The sequence below is a fragment of the Cajanus cajan genome, chromosome 1 (genome assembly GCF_000230855.2).
Source record: "Cajanus cajan strain Asha chromosome 1, NIPB_CcT2T_4, whole genome shotgun sequence".
In the NCBI taxonomy this organism is placed as follows: Eukaryota; Viridiplantae; Streptophyta; class Magnoliopsida; order Fabales; family Fabaceae; genus Cajanus; species Cajanus cajan.
The window spans coordinates 4,168,361-4,185,521 of NC_138517.1; the positions used below are offsets into that span (position 1 = coordinate 4,168,361).

Genomic DNA, 17,161 nt, shown 5'->3' on the forward strand with positions numbered 1-17,161 from the left:
CTGTCGGAGTCAATCTTTCAATTCGTATGGGCAACATTGGTTCTAGCAATTGTTGCGATGCCAATCAACCTAATCTAGAGACCAGATCTCATTCTTAACCACACCAAACAAATCAAACATAACCTAAATGGTACTTGTTATTTATTCATATTTTGGTGAATAAATAGTTGTTATCATCCTCTTCCTTTTTGTTTCATATGACAAACTCATATTTCAGAATTTCACCAAAGGGTTAAGTTGTAGTAGATGTGGCAAATGCCAAGGCACGAAAGCAGGTCCAACTAACCAAAATTTTTATGCCATATAAATTTGCTAGCAAGCTAAATTTTTTTTTCACATAAATTTATATAAATTTCATACGAAAAAAACTTAAAAGAAAATATTGGCCAAAGTTAGGCCTATATGTTTCGGCTGACATTTAATGAGTCTGACTGGCCCATCAAGTCATACCAAATTGGCCCAACATCTTGGACCTAAATTCTAAGAGCCTGACACAAACTTATTTATGGACTATTCGAACCGGGCCATCCTATCGAGCCCAATTGGCTACCTCAAGTAATAGATCACTTCACCAGAGTACAAAGCCTGATGCTAAATTTGAATCGTGTTATTATTTAATTATTTAATAAAATTTAAGTCGAATTATTTGCATAGAAGAGTTCTCATACACATTCCTCACTAATACTATGTTGGCTATTTCTGTAAATTGACTAATGATAAACGGCTAATAATTAGCTTGCGTAGATATTTATAAAAAAAAAAGGTTGAAATGCATTTTTATTTCTATAACTTGCTTCAATTTTGATTTTAATCCCTCACCTAATAATTTTGAAAATAAATTCTAGTTCTGATTATCAACAATATGCCACCACATGTTCTGTCATATAATCATTTGGACTAATTTTTGGTATATTATTGAAACCTAACAAAAATATTACAATGGTCTTGTCTCACTAACACAACATTGATACCTAAATAGAACAAAAATATTAAAACAAAATATACTTGCAAGGATCAAAACCTAAACTAGTAATAAAACTACAAGGACCAAAAGCCGAACTTTAAAAATATATGAACCAATATCAAGGTTGAGACAATCTATATGGACCAAAAATGTATTTAAACATAAGAATAATTGATCAATAATAAATCTTCAGTAAATGCTAATAGTTTAGCTGCTAATATGCAAGAAACATTTCCCTTAACTTTATGTTAACAGACTACACATAACTCATCAAAATCTGGTTTTATTTTGCCGGTGAAACATATTCTCATGTACATATCAATGAAAATTGATGGCTTTTTTAGCTCAGGTTTATTTCTGCATCATAATTATTACATAAATAAACAAGGTACTAGAAATGTCCATTTTACAACCTTGTTATCAGCTAGCTGCGACTCAAGTTTTGAAGTGTCTAAGAACTTTTGTCAGCAGCTTTTCCTAGGGAGGTGAAGTTCAACCTGAAAATAAGGAGTCAACAAACAGAATTAAACACAACCAAAAGTCCAAAATAAGTTTCAAGTACAAGTGGGAATATGGAAACCATGACAAGTACAATATTAATAATTGATATTAAGCCTGTTTGCATACAAACTATAAGCGTTTTAAGAGTTTCTCTACTGAAAATAAATAGTACTTTCCCGTAGAGAAACTCTCAACAGCGTTTATAAGTTTATATCTAATAGACTTATTGTCTACCTGATAAGAGGCTTCTTTAGCGGGACTGGTGCTGGAGTCACACTTAACAATGGTGCTGTCAGCTCAGCAGGCTTTTGCAAAAAAGGAAATAGTTAAAACTGCTTCAATTTCTTCATATATATTGCATGGTAAAACAACTTTGAAATTATATATATATATATATATATATATATATATATAATAATAAAAATAAAATAAAAAAAACCGCTGAAATAAATAGGATTGGTCAAAAAATAAAATAAGTATGCATATTTGGGATGTGAGGAACAAATGCTAATTTGACTGTCTAAAAATTCATAAAGGAACCTGTTAGATTCATGTGATATATCATATAATCTATATGGACTCCAGATAACCTCATCATATATTTGTATATTAACATATTGCTGCTTTCTTACCATGCTTGTACTATACATGTCATTGAAGATAATTGCAACCAAATTCTCATTAAAATATAGTTATAAAAATAAAAAATAAAAAAAAATAAAGCAACCAACAGCAAGACTTTTAGCACAGGCATTGTGCATGCACATGTACTCCAGAAGGCGAAGATGGAAAACAAGTCCAACAAATTGCAGCTCCTATGCATACTGGACTGAGTTTTGAGACTTTAGCACATGCAATAGCAAGCAATTTATGGAAGTCTGATATCTACAATTTACAATTGCTGCAAAACATTTTATTGAAGAATCTAGCAATATTTTTTTTCCAAACCTAAGGTATAAAAAAGAGGCTAACCTCAAGCTCCTCCAAGCCCTCATTCGGGTGTAGATAAGCTGAACAAGTAGTTTCCTTAGACATAACTGGGACTTCTGCCACTGCAGGCTTTGAGTTTGAAGATTCCAGGTTGTTTTTCATGCTCTCTCCAGAATCTTTGACTAGGTTTCTATACTCAGTATCATCTTCAAGCTCTTCAGGTTCTTCCAGAAAGGCTTGATGTGCTTCATAAGGGCCAGACATAATCTTTTCAATGGCTAACTTTTCTTCTTCCTTAGAGTTACTAGTAGCTGCAAGTACGGGGTTCCCTTGTTGATTGTTTGTCACTGATCCATTGGTCCCAATATCGCCAGAAGGAATCTCCCCTGGAGATTTCAGACAAATTTTCTCGCTCTTCTGTCCAACCATACTATTGACTTCGGCTTCATCAAATTTCATAGAACAAGAACTTGAAGCACTAATAGGAGTTCTATCTTCATGAACTTCCCTGCTGGGCAGAGGTAGAGATATAGAGGGCTTGGAATTCTTTGAGTTATTATCCATGTCCTCTGATCTCTTTCTCTTCCTTGCATCATCTGCTTCGACTGCAACTGCTTTACCTCCTTGAGGTTTTTCGGCTTGACCATGGCCGGAGCTCCTAAATTTGGAACTTTGTTTATTCTCGTTAGCTACTTTTGACGGACAGGAAGGCCGCACACCGCCAGGGAATATGTAGTTAGGTATGTTGCGGCGTTTCACATGGGACACATAGATATCCATTCCAGGTTTCCATAGAGTGTAAGCATTGACAGAATGCTTAAACTCTTCGACAGTTAGCCTTATATCAAACTGCTCACCATCATTCACTGGAACTCCTTGCTTACGCTGCAGACCCATAAAGTAACAGTGGTGAAAAGGTCTAGATTTGTCCGAGAACTCACCAGGATGTGGATGACATTGAAGCATACCAAAAGTGTGCCTCTCGATCTAGAAGTTTAAAGGACAACCAAATTAGTTATATATGAATTAGAAACAGATAATACAAGTCGCATGCAACAGCTAAGTAGGAAATGATGAAAATGTGACAACAAACAATAAAAGATTAACTTTAAGTGCTATACCTTCAATGTCAACTGACGGAGTCGAGACTCAACCCAGCCTTTCCATTGTCTAAGGTCATCTGCATTCTCCGCTGTTATGTCTATCTGTAGATAGTTCTTGTAAGATTCAAAAAAGGGATAAGGCTCAAAAAGAGTATCCCAATCAGCCTTGCTAGCTTCCATGGCCTACAAATATAATGAACATAAAATTGAAGCAACCCAAATATCATAATAAAAAATACAAAAGGCAACTACTTAAAAATTTATAACAAACAAGAATTAAATCCAAAACATATCAAAATTCCCACAGGAAACTGTTGCTTCCCCAATAATGTTATTCAATTATTTCAATCTATTGAAAATTCAACCAACCAACATCCAAGCCTTATCTTATCTAACATAGATGAACAATTACACCTATAAAAACTTGCTGGTAAAAGCATATTATTTTGGTAGAAATATAAACCCATCTATTACCTATAATTACCAAAACTTGCTGTCATGGAACACATAAAAAACAGAGGAAGAACAGCGCATGTGAAAGAAGTAACTAAAAGGAAATTATCGTGTTGTCAAAAGATGGGCCAAACTAGCTAAACAAATAAATTTAATTAAACTTAAACATGTAGCATAACTTCAATACACTGCCCCACTTCCAAATCATCTGATCATGGGAAATCTAACTTGAAGGCCCCATGTCAAACTATGTTGGGACAATGATGCAATACCCTACAGTTAATGGGATGAAACAAGAGAAAAGGAGAACCTTGAACAAAAATTATTTCAATTTTCAAACTTCATATACACTGTACTAGACAACTTAAATTTGCCAAAATGAAAACAATTTTGAAATCATCAAATCATACCTCACATATGTCACTTCCCCTCTGAAACTCATCTGACATAACACGCAATGTACTTGCTGTCACATTGTAAGTAGAGTTCATGCAAGGATAAGCAGGAGTAATTATAGGCATTAGATGATATCTATCTTTGGGATTTCTTCTGGGATCCCAAATTGGTAGTCCAAGAGATCCTTCTTCAATAGCACAAAGCATGACCGGATTTGGCCATCGCCATTGAGTATATACCCTAAAGAATCGAGACACTAACATATTAGGTAGTGCATTAGGATATAACTGGCATATTCGAGCAACAAGCAATGCCAGGTTTATACCACCAAGAAAACCAGCAACCTGCCCATGAAATAGCAAGAAGATGCATTAGGAAGATTAGTACAACATATATAGAGTAATGGTGAACGAGTTCAGAACAACAAATAAGCCACATCCTGGCAGTTATGTCATACATTTGAATAAACACCACGGCGCTTTGCCCAAAACCTCATGCATCTCAATGTTGTGCGAAAGGTCTGCACTTCAGAAACAGAATACAATCAATGATCAGAATGCTATAGAAAAGCTAAACACAAAAATCTAACGGAGTATAAATTTCATATGCACATACACCACCTGAATATTTGGAACCAATCGCAGGACCTGATCAGTTACTCTACAACCATTAAGACTAAGAACAGTTTGTTCATCAACATTTTGTAATATAGATTCCTGTGATATATCCAAGTCCTGCCCAAAAAAACCATCATTACTAAATGATAAACAAAAGGTTAGGTACAATTTACACTTTAGATTCATAAAGCCTGAACAAAACACATGGAGGGAGGGAGATGCATGCATATCTGTAGAAGTTTCAATTTCAAAGGAACTAAGGGTCTGTTTATTTCCTGCTTTTGAAAAAAGTTTTCCATTTATCAAAACAAAAGAACATGATAAGAATAGTTTATTCAAAAATGTTCTCAAAACTAATATCACTTTTTCAGTTTTTAAAATTAAAAAACCAGAAGATCTCTAAGTTGTTTTGTTTTTACTTTCAGTTTTCTATAACTCATGTTCCTTGCAACCACACATCTTTTCTACTCTAAAAATTAGAATTTAAAATTTGTTTTATAAATTAATTTTTAAAATCTAAAATAAAAAAACACAATCAAATAGACCCTAAATGTTCTATGATCTAATTCAAAAACTAATGGTTGCTTCTCTAAAATACCAAGCACTGATGGAGAAAATATTAATCATTAATCCAGTAACATTTCAGGAAATAGAATACGATGCTACCAAAATGTCATTTAAAACACCCAAAAACAAATTTATTTTTGCATAAGATAGACAGGAACAAGAGAAACAAGAATTATACCCAAAACAAATTTATTTTTGCATAAAATATAAATCACTTACTTCAGGAATAACCCACAAAGCTAATCTTGCATACAGGAGATCAACAGAAACTCCATTAAACTTGAATTTCATCACAGGGACATGAGCATCAGGCACAGGGTGCAATTCTGTTACTTCCTGCATCTCAGATAGCATCTTCTGTAGCTCACCAAAGAAATCGTCCTGAGGCCAAATTAATAACTTTAGCTGATAGGAGATATGACCTGAAAAACCTATATCTACAATTTTACACAATAAAATCACAAGAATTATCATACATCTCTGGTTGCATGTCTAGGTCCCACACAGAGGGTATCTATATCAGCTCCAGGGCCATGCACCTACAAGATTTGGAGTGAAAACTTCAGAAGAATAATAAACAAAAAAATATTGTGATATATTGGATTGCATAACCAATGATCTCAGTTTTGGTCTTAATTTCATATTGTTTCTCAGCCCTTCACACTGCCTCTGAGAAGAATTGTATTTGTCCCACTCCCACAACCTCAGAAGACTCTCTATACCCAGTACCAAGGTTTTGAGAAACAGACGAAAAACACTCAATGGAACTGTCCAAGTGCAAAAGTGCCTGTTTGCTGGTGTTGGAATCTTTGGCTTGAATGTAATGCTAGAGACTTATTCTTGTTTTCTCACTTCATCATAGGTCAAAGCTAATGGTTTCTCACAGAAGTTTCTATACAACAGATGATCATACTTGTGAAATAAACAAAGGATTAATGAATGTATTGTTTTCTTCAAATCAGTGATTCACCATCCCAGTGCATTTGTAACAATAACAAAAAGAAAAGAAGATAGGCAGATCATCTGAACAAATTAAATTACCAAACTGAAATGGTAAACAGTCTTCACTCTTCAGGAAAAACACACCATAAAAAGACCAACAATTAATGCAACTTATTCTCTGGTCAAGCAACAAACTTAAAACATCAAATTATCAGCCCGTAAATTACATAAAAACCTAAAATGCATACAACCAAGTTCAAATAATACATGATTTGATTATATTACTCAACAGCATGTTCGGGAAAAAAATAATTAAAAAAAATCTATTTTGACATTATGAGGTTCTATCAGATGTAAACACAGCAAAGATGATATCATCTAAGGATGCCATATGAAGACAATGCAATCCTAACTCTCCATGACACATGCTTTCTCCAGCAGGCACTACATGGTCGGATACAATAAAAATAAAAGACAAAGATCCTAGTGTGTATATGCACAAATGAGGAAGATTTGAAGATGAGAATAGCACCATACCCCTAGTCGATAAGAACCAAAGGTGAAAATCTTGGCATTTGCCTCTTGCACCAGTTGTTCATTGAACCCCTTTGCACGGCTAATGTTCTTAACCCAAATCTTCACAATCTGATTCATATCACAACAGCACAATCAAAACAAAAATATTCATTGGGATGTCCGCTACATATCCAAGGGCTTTTTCTTTGGGTGGACAAAATGTTTAGGGTGAAGGGAGGCTCTCCTAGTCTACACTCTACAGCTACATTTCGAAGACCTTATGAAGCAAAATTTACTAAACATAAATAAATTCAACCTGATCCAGCCTGCCAAGCACTTCCTCCCTACCCACAGCCTCCTGCTGACTCTCATACAATCCAACACCTTGCAAATACTGCACAATCAGAATACAGATTCAGCATCAATTAATACTTGGAAAAGCTCCAAAGTATACACATATATGAATTCAAAATAAGTGCAAACAGAACCTTCTCAAGTTCACGAGTCTTGATCACATCATCCTCAGTTGGACCAGCCAATGAAATGGGCTCAGTTATGCCTAATCTTTGTTGCCCATTATTGTGATTGTTCAATCCAGGCATCCCCATGAACAAACAGTTGACACAGTTGTTTTTTCCTTTTTTTTTTTTTATTAAAATTTTTTGTTTCAACAATAGGCAGCAGCTGTGAGAGTTATCAGTTATTGATGATACTTTTCAATTTTTTTCCCAATAAAATCAAATAAAAACAAAATCATAGTCCAGAAAGAGGAAAAAAAAAAAAAAAAAAAAAAAAAAAAGAACACTATAGCAACGCCATGATAATTGTTGATTGTACACTATTTAGGGGAATCGGCCAAAGGTATGAACTTTGACCACAAAAACACAAAACAAGAAAAGGGAAAAATTACAAAGCCACCCAGAAGCATTTCATTGCAAAAGAGAACATAGAGAGAGTACAAAACTTCTATGGGGATTCTAAATATGAAACCCTAAAGTACTATATCAGCATCAAGCAATCACGAGACCCAGATGAATCGGAACTAAAAAAGCTTCAACTTGATGAATTGCTGAGGGTGCACACTCCCACCATAGTTGAATTGAACCTCAAAAGCTTCAATTGCAGAATATATATTCAGTTAATCATACACATATATGTTTAATTAAATAAATAAACATTCCGAAAGATAGAGAAAGAAAGATTACAGAAACGAAGAGAAAGACAGAGAGAGAAGAGTGCTTACGAAGAGAAAGAGAAAGCGGATGTGCTTTTGGTAACAGCTTGGTGAAACGCTCAAGACAACGATGAAGATACAGAGAATTATAAAACAATTTTCTATTGCATGTATTGTATCAGTTACATAATTTATAATGATAAAAAAAATATAAAATAAATTATTACTTTAAATATATATTTTTATATTTAAGATTTATAAAAACTCATGTGAATAAATAATATATTTAAGATTTTATTTAATAAATTTTTATATAATAAAAATTTATGTTTAAGTACTTAAAATTTAATAAAAAATTATTGTATTTAAATATACATATTAACAATTGTATAATTTTTCGTTTTAAAAAAAGTATTTTTACAATTTTAAAATATTTAAATATATCATTATTAAAATTATAAGATGCTATCTCATTTTAAAAATTAAAAAAAAAATTATAAATTAAATTTTGATAAAAAATAAAATAAAATCATAAAAATAAGTAAATAATTCTTAAAAATGAAATTATACATCACAATAATATTAAAAATTAAAAAAAAAGTTACTAATAAATATTTATCTAAATTAGTTAATAAAAAAATTATTAATAAAATATGAGAAATAAATTATATATAACTGTATTAAAAATTAAGAACCATTAATTTAAAAGATTAAAAATCAATTCTATATATTTTATAATCATGATTAAAAAATTATTATATAAATATAAACAACAATTTTTTTCCATGTGTATTAATTTAGAGAGAAAAAAAGTTACAAGATTTTTTTTTTATAATAGTAGAATGTGAAGGGAAGAGATAGAAAAAAAAATGGAATAGAAGAAAAAAATAAAGAAGAAAAAAAAAGGAAAAATTAAAAAAAAAATGAATGAAATAATGAAAAAAAAAACTATAAAATTGGTCTTTAGTGAAAGAATAGAAAAAATAAAAATAAAAATTATTTACGCTAATGATAAGATTCAAACTTAAGTATTTTTTTAATAAGTTTTCGTATAAGTTTAGTAATAAGATATAAGTTTAAAACATCTTATAAGTTAGTAATAAAATATTTTATAAGTTTGTGTAAATACTCTTTTAAACACTTATAAAATAAGATAGGTAAAATTAAGTTATTCATACATTTTTTTAAAATAAGGCCAAAATATAAAAAGAAGTCATATTTGTTTAATTTTTGTTTGACAAAAAAAAAATTAGCGTTCATTCTCTAAAATTTAAAATTATTGTGTTTAATAGTTGTAACATAATAAAATTTTGTTTTACTTTATGTAAAATATTTTTCTTTAATTTTTATCTTTTTTAAATGTGAAATATTATTTTTTTCTTGATATTCATTTTTAAAAAAATAGATAAATGATATTTTGTTTTAAATATTTATAAAAATAAATTAGAGATGTTACGTATTAATGTGAGAGATACTTGTGGGTGTCATCTAGGATGTCCAATTAATATTTTGATAAACACATAAGTAGTTTACAAAGATCACATAACAGTGTGATTAAAAACAATAATTTAAAATTTTAGAGAGATAAAAATAAAAGCAAAAAATATATGATCAAAAAAAAAAATTGTTCATTTTACAAAAATTAAAAATATATTTAAATCTTAATTATTTGTGTTAAAAAATATATTAATTTGTTATCAATAAAAAAAATATAATGATATTGATGATAATCAAACATAAGTCTACATACATCTACCCACCCCAACCATTACATGATCATAAATAATCAATAAGACATATTCACCTAAATCGGTCAAAGGTTGGCAATTAAGAAAATTTATTAATTAATATGAATAAAAAATAATAAAATCAATAAAGCCTTATATCTAGTATTTAAACTTTTTTAGTTATCTTAATAATTAAGATTTTATGATTCACATTTACCTTAGGTTATCACCATACATGTGATTGTACAGGATTATTTAAGTTCTTTTATCATATTTATTGTTTTTTTATCTCTATTTTTCTCTCCTTTTTTTTTTTCTACCGTTTCTTCAATTTAACCCAATCTGTGATGAACATTTATTGATGTTTTATATTTGATACTTTGAAATATATCAAAATCCTCTTTTACTTATTTCCTTTTCATCTTGTGTTGATAAGAATCTTTTTCTTTTTGAGAAAATTGTGTGAATCTTGTTTCTTTTTATAGTTTTTCAACACACAAACAACACTTACCTACTAAAATTGGCGATCACCAATATTTATAGCTCCCTCAATGTCAATTGAACACATCGACAACTCCACTAACATCATCGTAAAATGATGGTGTTAGGAAGCTCTATATGGCTACAAATACATTAATCACATAATTATTATAACCTCATTACTCAATCAATCTTCAAAATTGAAGGTCAATTTTGGGTTTGGGATGAGTTGCACAATGATATGTTTTTTCAAAGGGGGGGAAAGGTCAAGAATTCATGCATGTCACAACTTGACTCGATTAGCGATGAGTAATTTTTCCAAAGTTAAAGTTTGGGTTTGAGATTAGTCACAATACTTTAACAACTTTGATGACATTGACATAGCAACATGACTCTACCAAAGTATTATGTTGTGCACCAAAGGTTCACACATGTCTCCACGTTGATATGATATTATCCATTTTGGCTTAAATCCTTATGAATTTGCTTTTAGTTATCATCCAAAAGGCATCATACCAATGGTGACATTCATGTACTTATAACCTTATGTTCTTCCTCTTATTCTAAGAATGTAGGACTTTACTTATATCCCAACAATCTTCTTCTCAAACAAAGGATCATGGTTGAACCTCTCCTTATAGAGGAAATCATTTATTTTAGTTCACGAGTATTCAATAGTGACCCATAAAGCTTAGTCATGTTCTAGGTATTTGCATCATTGCTCTACCATTAGCTCATGATAAAGGGAAATGTTGCCTAACCTCCATGTTACCAAGAAGACTTTCCATATACATGAACCAACCATCAAGAAAATTTTTGACACTAAGGTTCCTATGTTTGAATCCATTGTTGATTCCATTATACTCTTATTAGTTTGTTACTTAGTTAAACCATCAAATCTGATACCATTTGTAGTGTACTGTGGGTCCATACATATGTCCTGACATTAGTACGATATTATCCATTTTGGACTCAAACCCTTATGAATTTGTTTATCATCACCAAAAGGTCTCATACCAATGGAGACATTTGTGCATTTTTAAACCTATGTTCTTTCTCTTGTTTTAATGATGTGTGACTTTGTTAATACTTCCAATAATCATCCTCTTATGTGTTAAATGTTTATTCTCTCTTCTTTTAGAATTTGATTGCTACTGCAAACATATTACAATTGCCATTTTTATCTCTTTATGATGACATTCTTACTTCTATGTTTACTATGTTGACAAAACCTATGATTATGACCATAGTTTAAAATCCAATTCGAATATGTTCGATTAGGACCTGAGCAATTAAACTTGGTAATGATGTCATTAAATTGGTAAAAACTTGTAAAAAAAATGGTTGGGACCACCATTTTTTGCTTTTGATTTTGAGACCATTGATCCATAGACACTAAGTATTTAATTATATTTTGAAGGAGAAATATAACAAAAGTGTGAATCAAGTGGGAGGCATACCATGGACACAATGTATTACAAGTGCTTTGAAGACTACTACACCAAATCAAACTATTAATTCATATTTGATATATATATATATATATATATATATATATATATATATATATATGTATATATACATATATATAGAAAGAGAGAGAGAGAGAATGAGAGAGACACACATATTTCCCATGTTTCCCAATTTTTGTTTGCCTTTTACACGCCATCAACACCACTCAATTTCAATGAAGTCCTACTAACCACTATGCCAACTTGTTGAATTGGTAAGTAAATAACTTACATTACTTTTATTATATATAAAATATGTTTAAATTTTGGGTTTTTTTCAAGGCAATATAAGATAGCGACCGGATCATGCGGTTCAATTATAGTAACCCATCGATTTAACTTTTGACCACTAACTCGATGTCTTAACTGGTTTGATAAGTGATTCGATTTTTAAAACATTAATTCTAATGACAATTTTAGTTCACGTCACATTCATAATGTCAAAAATGAGGATTTTGCTAGTTCTCGAGTCATTAATCATAATTGAATTGATAAATTTTAATTACGCTGCACATATGTATTAATAATTAATAATTTAATGTTCAAATATAAAAATGGTTTATTTTCTCTTTCAATTATGATAAAGCCTTTAACATTGAATCAATTTATCCATCATCATCATGACACATGTTATTAATATTGTATTATTAAATATTGAATGCAATATGGTCATGAATGGAAAGATAGGTAATAATTTTATTAGACATGTATATTTTGTTGAACATGACCTTCTACCTATTAGTTGTTTAATGAATTTTGATGAAGATAAAAAGTCACTAGAAGTTTAATGAAAACAAAAACAAAATTCAAGACGAAAACAAAATCAAGACAACAGCCTCTACGAAGACAAATAGTCAAAGTCTTAGGCGATTATATAATGTTTATCATTTCTAGCTAACTTTGACTAAAAGGGAAACTTTGAAAATGCATAAATGAATTTATAAGATAAAAAGAAAAGCAATTTCTATGAAAAAAAAACACTTTCAACTAACATTGTCTTAGGAATTAATTGCTCCTTCTTGGAATCAATTTCCATAAAAAGGAATATAGTGTTAACTATGAAAATTGATTTTTGAGTGTAAATTTTTTGCCGATTTCGTCTTTGTAAGAGTCAATTACTTAAGATAAAAATGATTATTGACGACTATTTAATATGCACTATCACTATTTCAATTATAAGAAAATATTTTATATAAAATATAATGGATATCTTTTGTTATCATATGTTATCATTAGGAATTATAAAAATCATTAATTATCTTAACAACTCCTATATAAAGAATGTTTTTCCATTGAACAAATGAAGAGAAATTAACTAAGAATTTGAGGCTATTTTGTGTAGAACAAAAAAAACAATAATGGAGGTTGAATTGAGTTTTAAGGAATTTTTGCAAATATGTTTTCACAAAAAGCTTATTGTCTTATCAAACAAACGATAGTTTCAAAGGTTAATGAAAACACCATCTTATCCTTTTTTTAGAAATCATGTAAAAGCTTTATCAAAACAAACTTGGTTTCAAAAAATATATAATCAAATCATAATGTAAATAAATAAGATATAGAAATACAAATCAAAAACAATTTTTTTTATATTGGTTCATTTCCAACAACTTAAGATTGTGCAATTCTTGACAATGACACTATGTTTCTACTAACTTAAATAAGATACAAGCATTTTTTACACAAATTTTTTCAAGCTCATCATTGAGTATTATTTAGTTTACTTTGTTGGAATTAGTTATAATGGTCAATTCTTGATTTGTATCATCACTTTAATGTGTAGACAACATCTAATTAACTACAAGGCAAACAATATAAGTCAACAACAAAACTCCTATCCGAAATTTTCAAAGGGCATTTAAGACAACATCAAAAATAGAAACTGGTCCACCAATTGACGTTTTCAAATCATCCTAGTTATCGCCTACAAGACAATAACTAAAGTGAAACTGTTCCTCCCTCACTATAGCTTTTCTGATTAACAGAAAAATAACTCAAAACACTCAACATCAAACATACAACTCTAGAATACACATAGAAACATGACAAGCACATAACACATTGGCTAGATGAATCCACCTACTCTAATACCACTAAATTAAATGTGACACCCTTCTACCCTAAATAAATAAATAAATATAATATAGAAATTTTGGAAAATAAATAAAATAATAATAATAATTTTCTCATCAATATTTTTTAAAAGGGTTCAAATACTTTATCCAACACTCTATTAAACAAAGAAAACATATAAAATATTGTTTGAATCAAAACAAAAATGACATCCTAATTCAATAAAGTTTTGATAATTAAATAGAAACTCAACCATTCAACAACTACTAAAACTAAAACTCTGTTCTAATGTTACACTATCATAGCAAAACTCATTTTTATGGTTCTCCCTCATCAAACACATCTTCTTGTACTTAGTATAGTCTTGCGAATGACATTCAGCCGAATCACAAACATACAAACATAGGAAATGAGAATACATCTCATCCATAAACAACATTTATAAGACATAAAGGTAGATACACACATTTACAATATCAATAACATCTCGCATACTCATAACCATTCTCACTTATATTAATAATAATAATTGTTATTCATTCATCCATCATTCATTATCATCCAATCACACAATATAACACAATCATAATTCAAGACTTGTGCAATGCATGTTTCTAACTATATATGCATGTGATATCAATCTCCCCATCATCATCATCGAGAGTACAAAACAGCCTAGGAGTAATGATACAAAACCACTCCATCAAATAGTGTAGGGACCATCTATTAATAGTGATCCCCTCAAACCACCTCAACTAGGAGATGTCTATCAGAATTCTATCAAAGTGCTACAATTGGCCATGCTAGTTTCACATTCCTATTAGAGGTCCCCACCATAACACCCCTCGGTGTAACAACTCATTTTTTAAATAAATAAATAATGAATGAATGAATTAGAATAATTAGAAGATAAAAGAGTAATATTTTATTAATAAATAAATATGAGGGGAGCTAATCAAAAAAATTTGGACTAGACTATAAGCCCAACTCGAAAACTAATTCAAAAGAAGAAAATAGAGAAGGGTTAGGTCATTATACGTATTCTAAAAACCTATAGCACTCACTAGAGGGACCTAGAGAAGAACACCAAGGGAGAGATAGATTTGTGATAGGACCTATTGGAGAAGCATTGTTTCACGAGAATCGTCACTCCAAGTAGGTGGAGTGAAATTATCAAGCCATTAGGCATATATGAGGGATAAGGATAGAGAGGCAATTCCTATACCTCTAGGTTGTTTGTTTGATGGGATTTTCTTGAGTATATGATTGGCTGAAACTATATTGTTGTTTTATACTAAGGTCTTAAGTGTTTTGAATTAATCAAATTCATATTGAGTTTATGCATTTTGAGGGTTAGGGCTATGTATATATGAATTAGGTTTGATTGGGATTAAATGAAATATGATGTATTGATGTTAATATGATGTTTATATAGGGTGATTCGATTAATTGACCAATTGGATTGTATGAATAAGTTGTTGTCGCATTGGTGTGGAATTTGGATGAGATGAAACGCACAAATCGTGAGTCTATGATGTAAGATTTTATGACCATGTTGAACGTGAGGATGGTCACATCGGGTGTAGGACATAGAGAGGTCCCAAACCTCTTGGGGCTGGACATGAGGTATTGCCCCTAATGCCATTTGATGTCATTTTTTATGAACATGATGATGTCGAGTGTGGCCTAGACCACACTAGGGGAGAATGAGACAAAGAGATCCCAAACCTCACCTCGCTTGGTGTAGGTGATCCCACGTCAGGCATGAGTTTGGTAGAGAGGTCATAACCTCTTTGAGTTGAGCATGAATTTGTTCTTACCGGATGCCACACCTTTTTACATTTTTTGATGTTATACTTTACTAATTAATTAATAAATAAGGAACTGTGAGGAAAGATTGAGATTAACAACTAAGAGAATTAATTAATGAGTAGTAATGTGTAAGGTGTGTGAATATTAACGATGTCATTGGTGAAATTACAAATAGATGGATGTAATAAAATGAGTAATAATAAAGGACAATACTATAATGTGTGATGATATTTAAGGTTCGATGATGATGATATTATGATTAAGATATGATGATAATGATGTTATAATGATAAATATTATAATATGTGATAAGAATGTATAATAATGATGATATGTATATGAGAAGGAATTGATGTGTGAGAATTATATTGATATATGATTGTTGAGTTGATATGAGTAATATATTGAGATGTGATGATACATTGAAATGTTAGAGTGTGATGATATGTACATATGATGAGTACTAAAATGAGATATGATAAATAAGTTCAATGTTGCGGACTGATACTCAAGGAGTTGAGAATGTATTTATGTGGTTAAATCGATTATTTTAAGTCCATGCAATTAATGCCTTGTTTGCGAGATAGTGTAAGTCTTTGCAAATGGAATATTATAGGTCATTTACCTGTGTCTCAAGAGATGTTATGGTGGAGAAACCTCTAATAGGAAAAAAAATATTATTTTAATTGTGATAGTTGAAAAAATTATAAAAAGATAAATTATATATATATATATATATTACATAAAATTGAAAACATCGGTTACTTCGGAAAAAAATTAAATGATAAAAATATAATCATTTTGTGAAGAGAAAAAAGTACTTTTGTGTTATTGGGTCTTGGAATTTTAAAAGATTAAAGAAAAAGAAGAGGATAAATTTTTGAAAAAATAACTTATCTAAAAGTCAAGATACAACCTAAATAATAACCAAATGAATTTCAATATTTCCATTCAATTAATTAACATATAACTAAGTGTGATGAAAGAATCTAAATCCATAGCAAACAATTTAGTCCATGTGCTTCAACGAGTCAAAAACATTGGCCAAAGTTGATAACGAAAAGTAATGACTCTGTTAAAGAGATTAATATGGCTCATTCTTCCTTTTCTTTTTGTTTTTTTGTTTCATAGATTGGGGAACAAACACTCTCTCTTTGTGTTGAAAAGAAAACATGCATGGACATACCATGTTTCCGGTAACCTTTCACTTTCAGGGCAATCAAGGATTCCTTCACCGACTTGTTTGCTGATAGTATACAATGTTTTGTTTGTTTATACATATTATAATTTTTTATTTTTGTTGTTTGTTTAATTAAGCAAAAATATAAATTAAAAAATATTGGGAGGGAATATTTGGATTGGGCTTAGACTATCCCTATCTGGAGTAAACCCATC

General features: G+C 30.4%; 1 protein-coding gene across 2 annotated transcripts; it reads right to left on the reverse strand.

Annotated features, from left to right (window-relative positions):
• Window positions 1-1,227: 1,227 nt before the first annotated feature.
• On the reverse strand, window positions 1,228-8,362 carry LOC109800197 (nuclear poly(A) polymerase 1). 2 transcript variants are annotated; one of them, XM_020360941.3, is made up of 13 exons: window positions 8,233-8,362; window positions 7,478-8,102; window positions 7,306-7,383; window positions 7,011-7,118; window positions 6,008-6,070; window positions 5,751-5,912; window positions 4,968-5,081; window positions 4,805-4,867; window positions 4,362-4,691; window positions 3,517-3,681; window positions 2,438-3,382; window positions 1,700-1,770; window positions 1,228-1,461 (listed from the first exon to the last, which is right to left on the reverse strand). In XM_020360941.3, the coding sequence occupies exons 2-13, from the start codon at window positions 7,595-7,597 to the stop codon at window positions 1,416-1,418; spliced, it is 2,265 nt and encodes a 754-aa protein (XP_020216530.1). In that variant the 5' UTR covers window positions 7,598-8,102; window positions 8,233-8,362; the 3' UTR covers window positions 1,228-1,415. The 2 variants fall into 2 exon arrangements, with proteins under 2 accessions (XP_020216530.1, XP_082929324.1); XM_083073198.1 differs by lacking the exon at window positions 8,233-8,362 and adding an exon at window positions 8,201-8,211.
• Between the last annotated feature and the right edge of the window lie 8,799 nt (window positions 8,363-17,161).

Coding starts and splice junctions, on each gene's coding strand:
- LOC109800197 (XM_020360941.3), bottom strand. CDS start 7,597: ATGGGGATGCCTGGATTGAACAATCACAATAATGGGCAACAAAGATTA. Junction 5,913..6,007: donor CTAGACATGCAACCAGAGAT/GTATGATAATTC, acceptor ATTTGGCCTCAG/GACGATTTCTTTGGTGAGCT. Junction 1,771..2,437: donor AGGGCTTGGAGGAGCTTGAG/GTTAGCCTCTTT, acceptor TTTTTGCAAAAG/CCTGCTGAGCTGACAGCACC.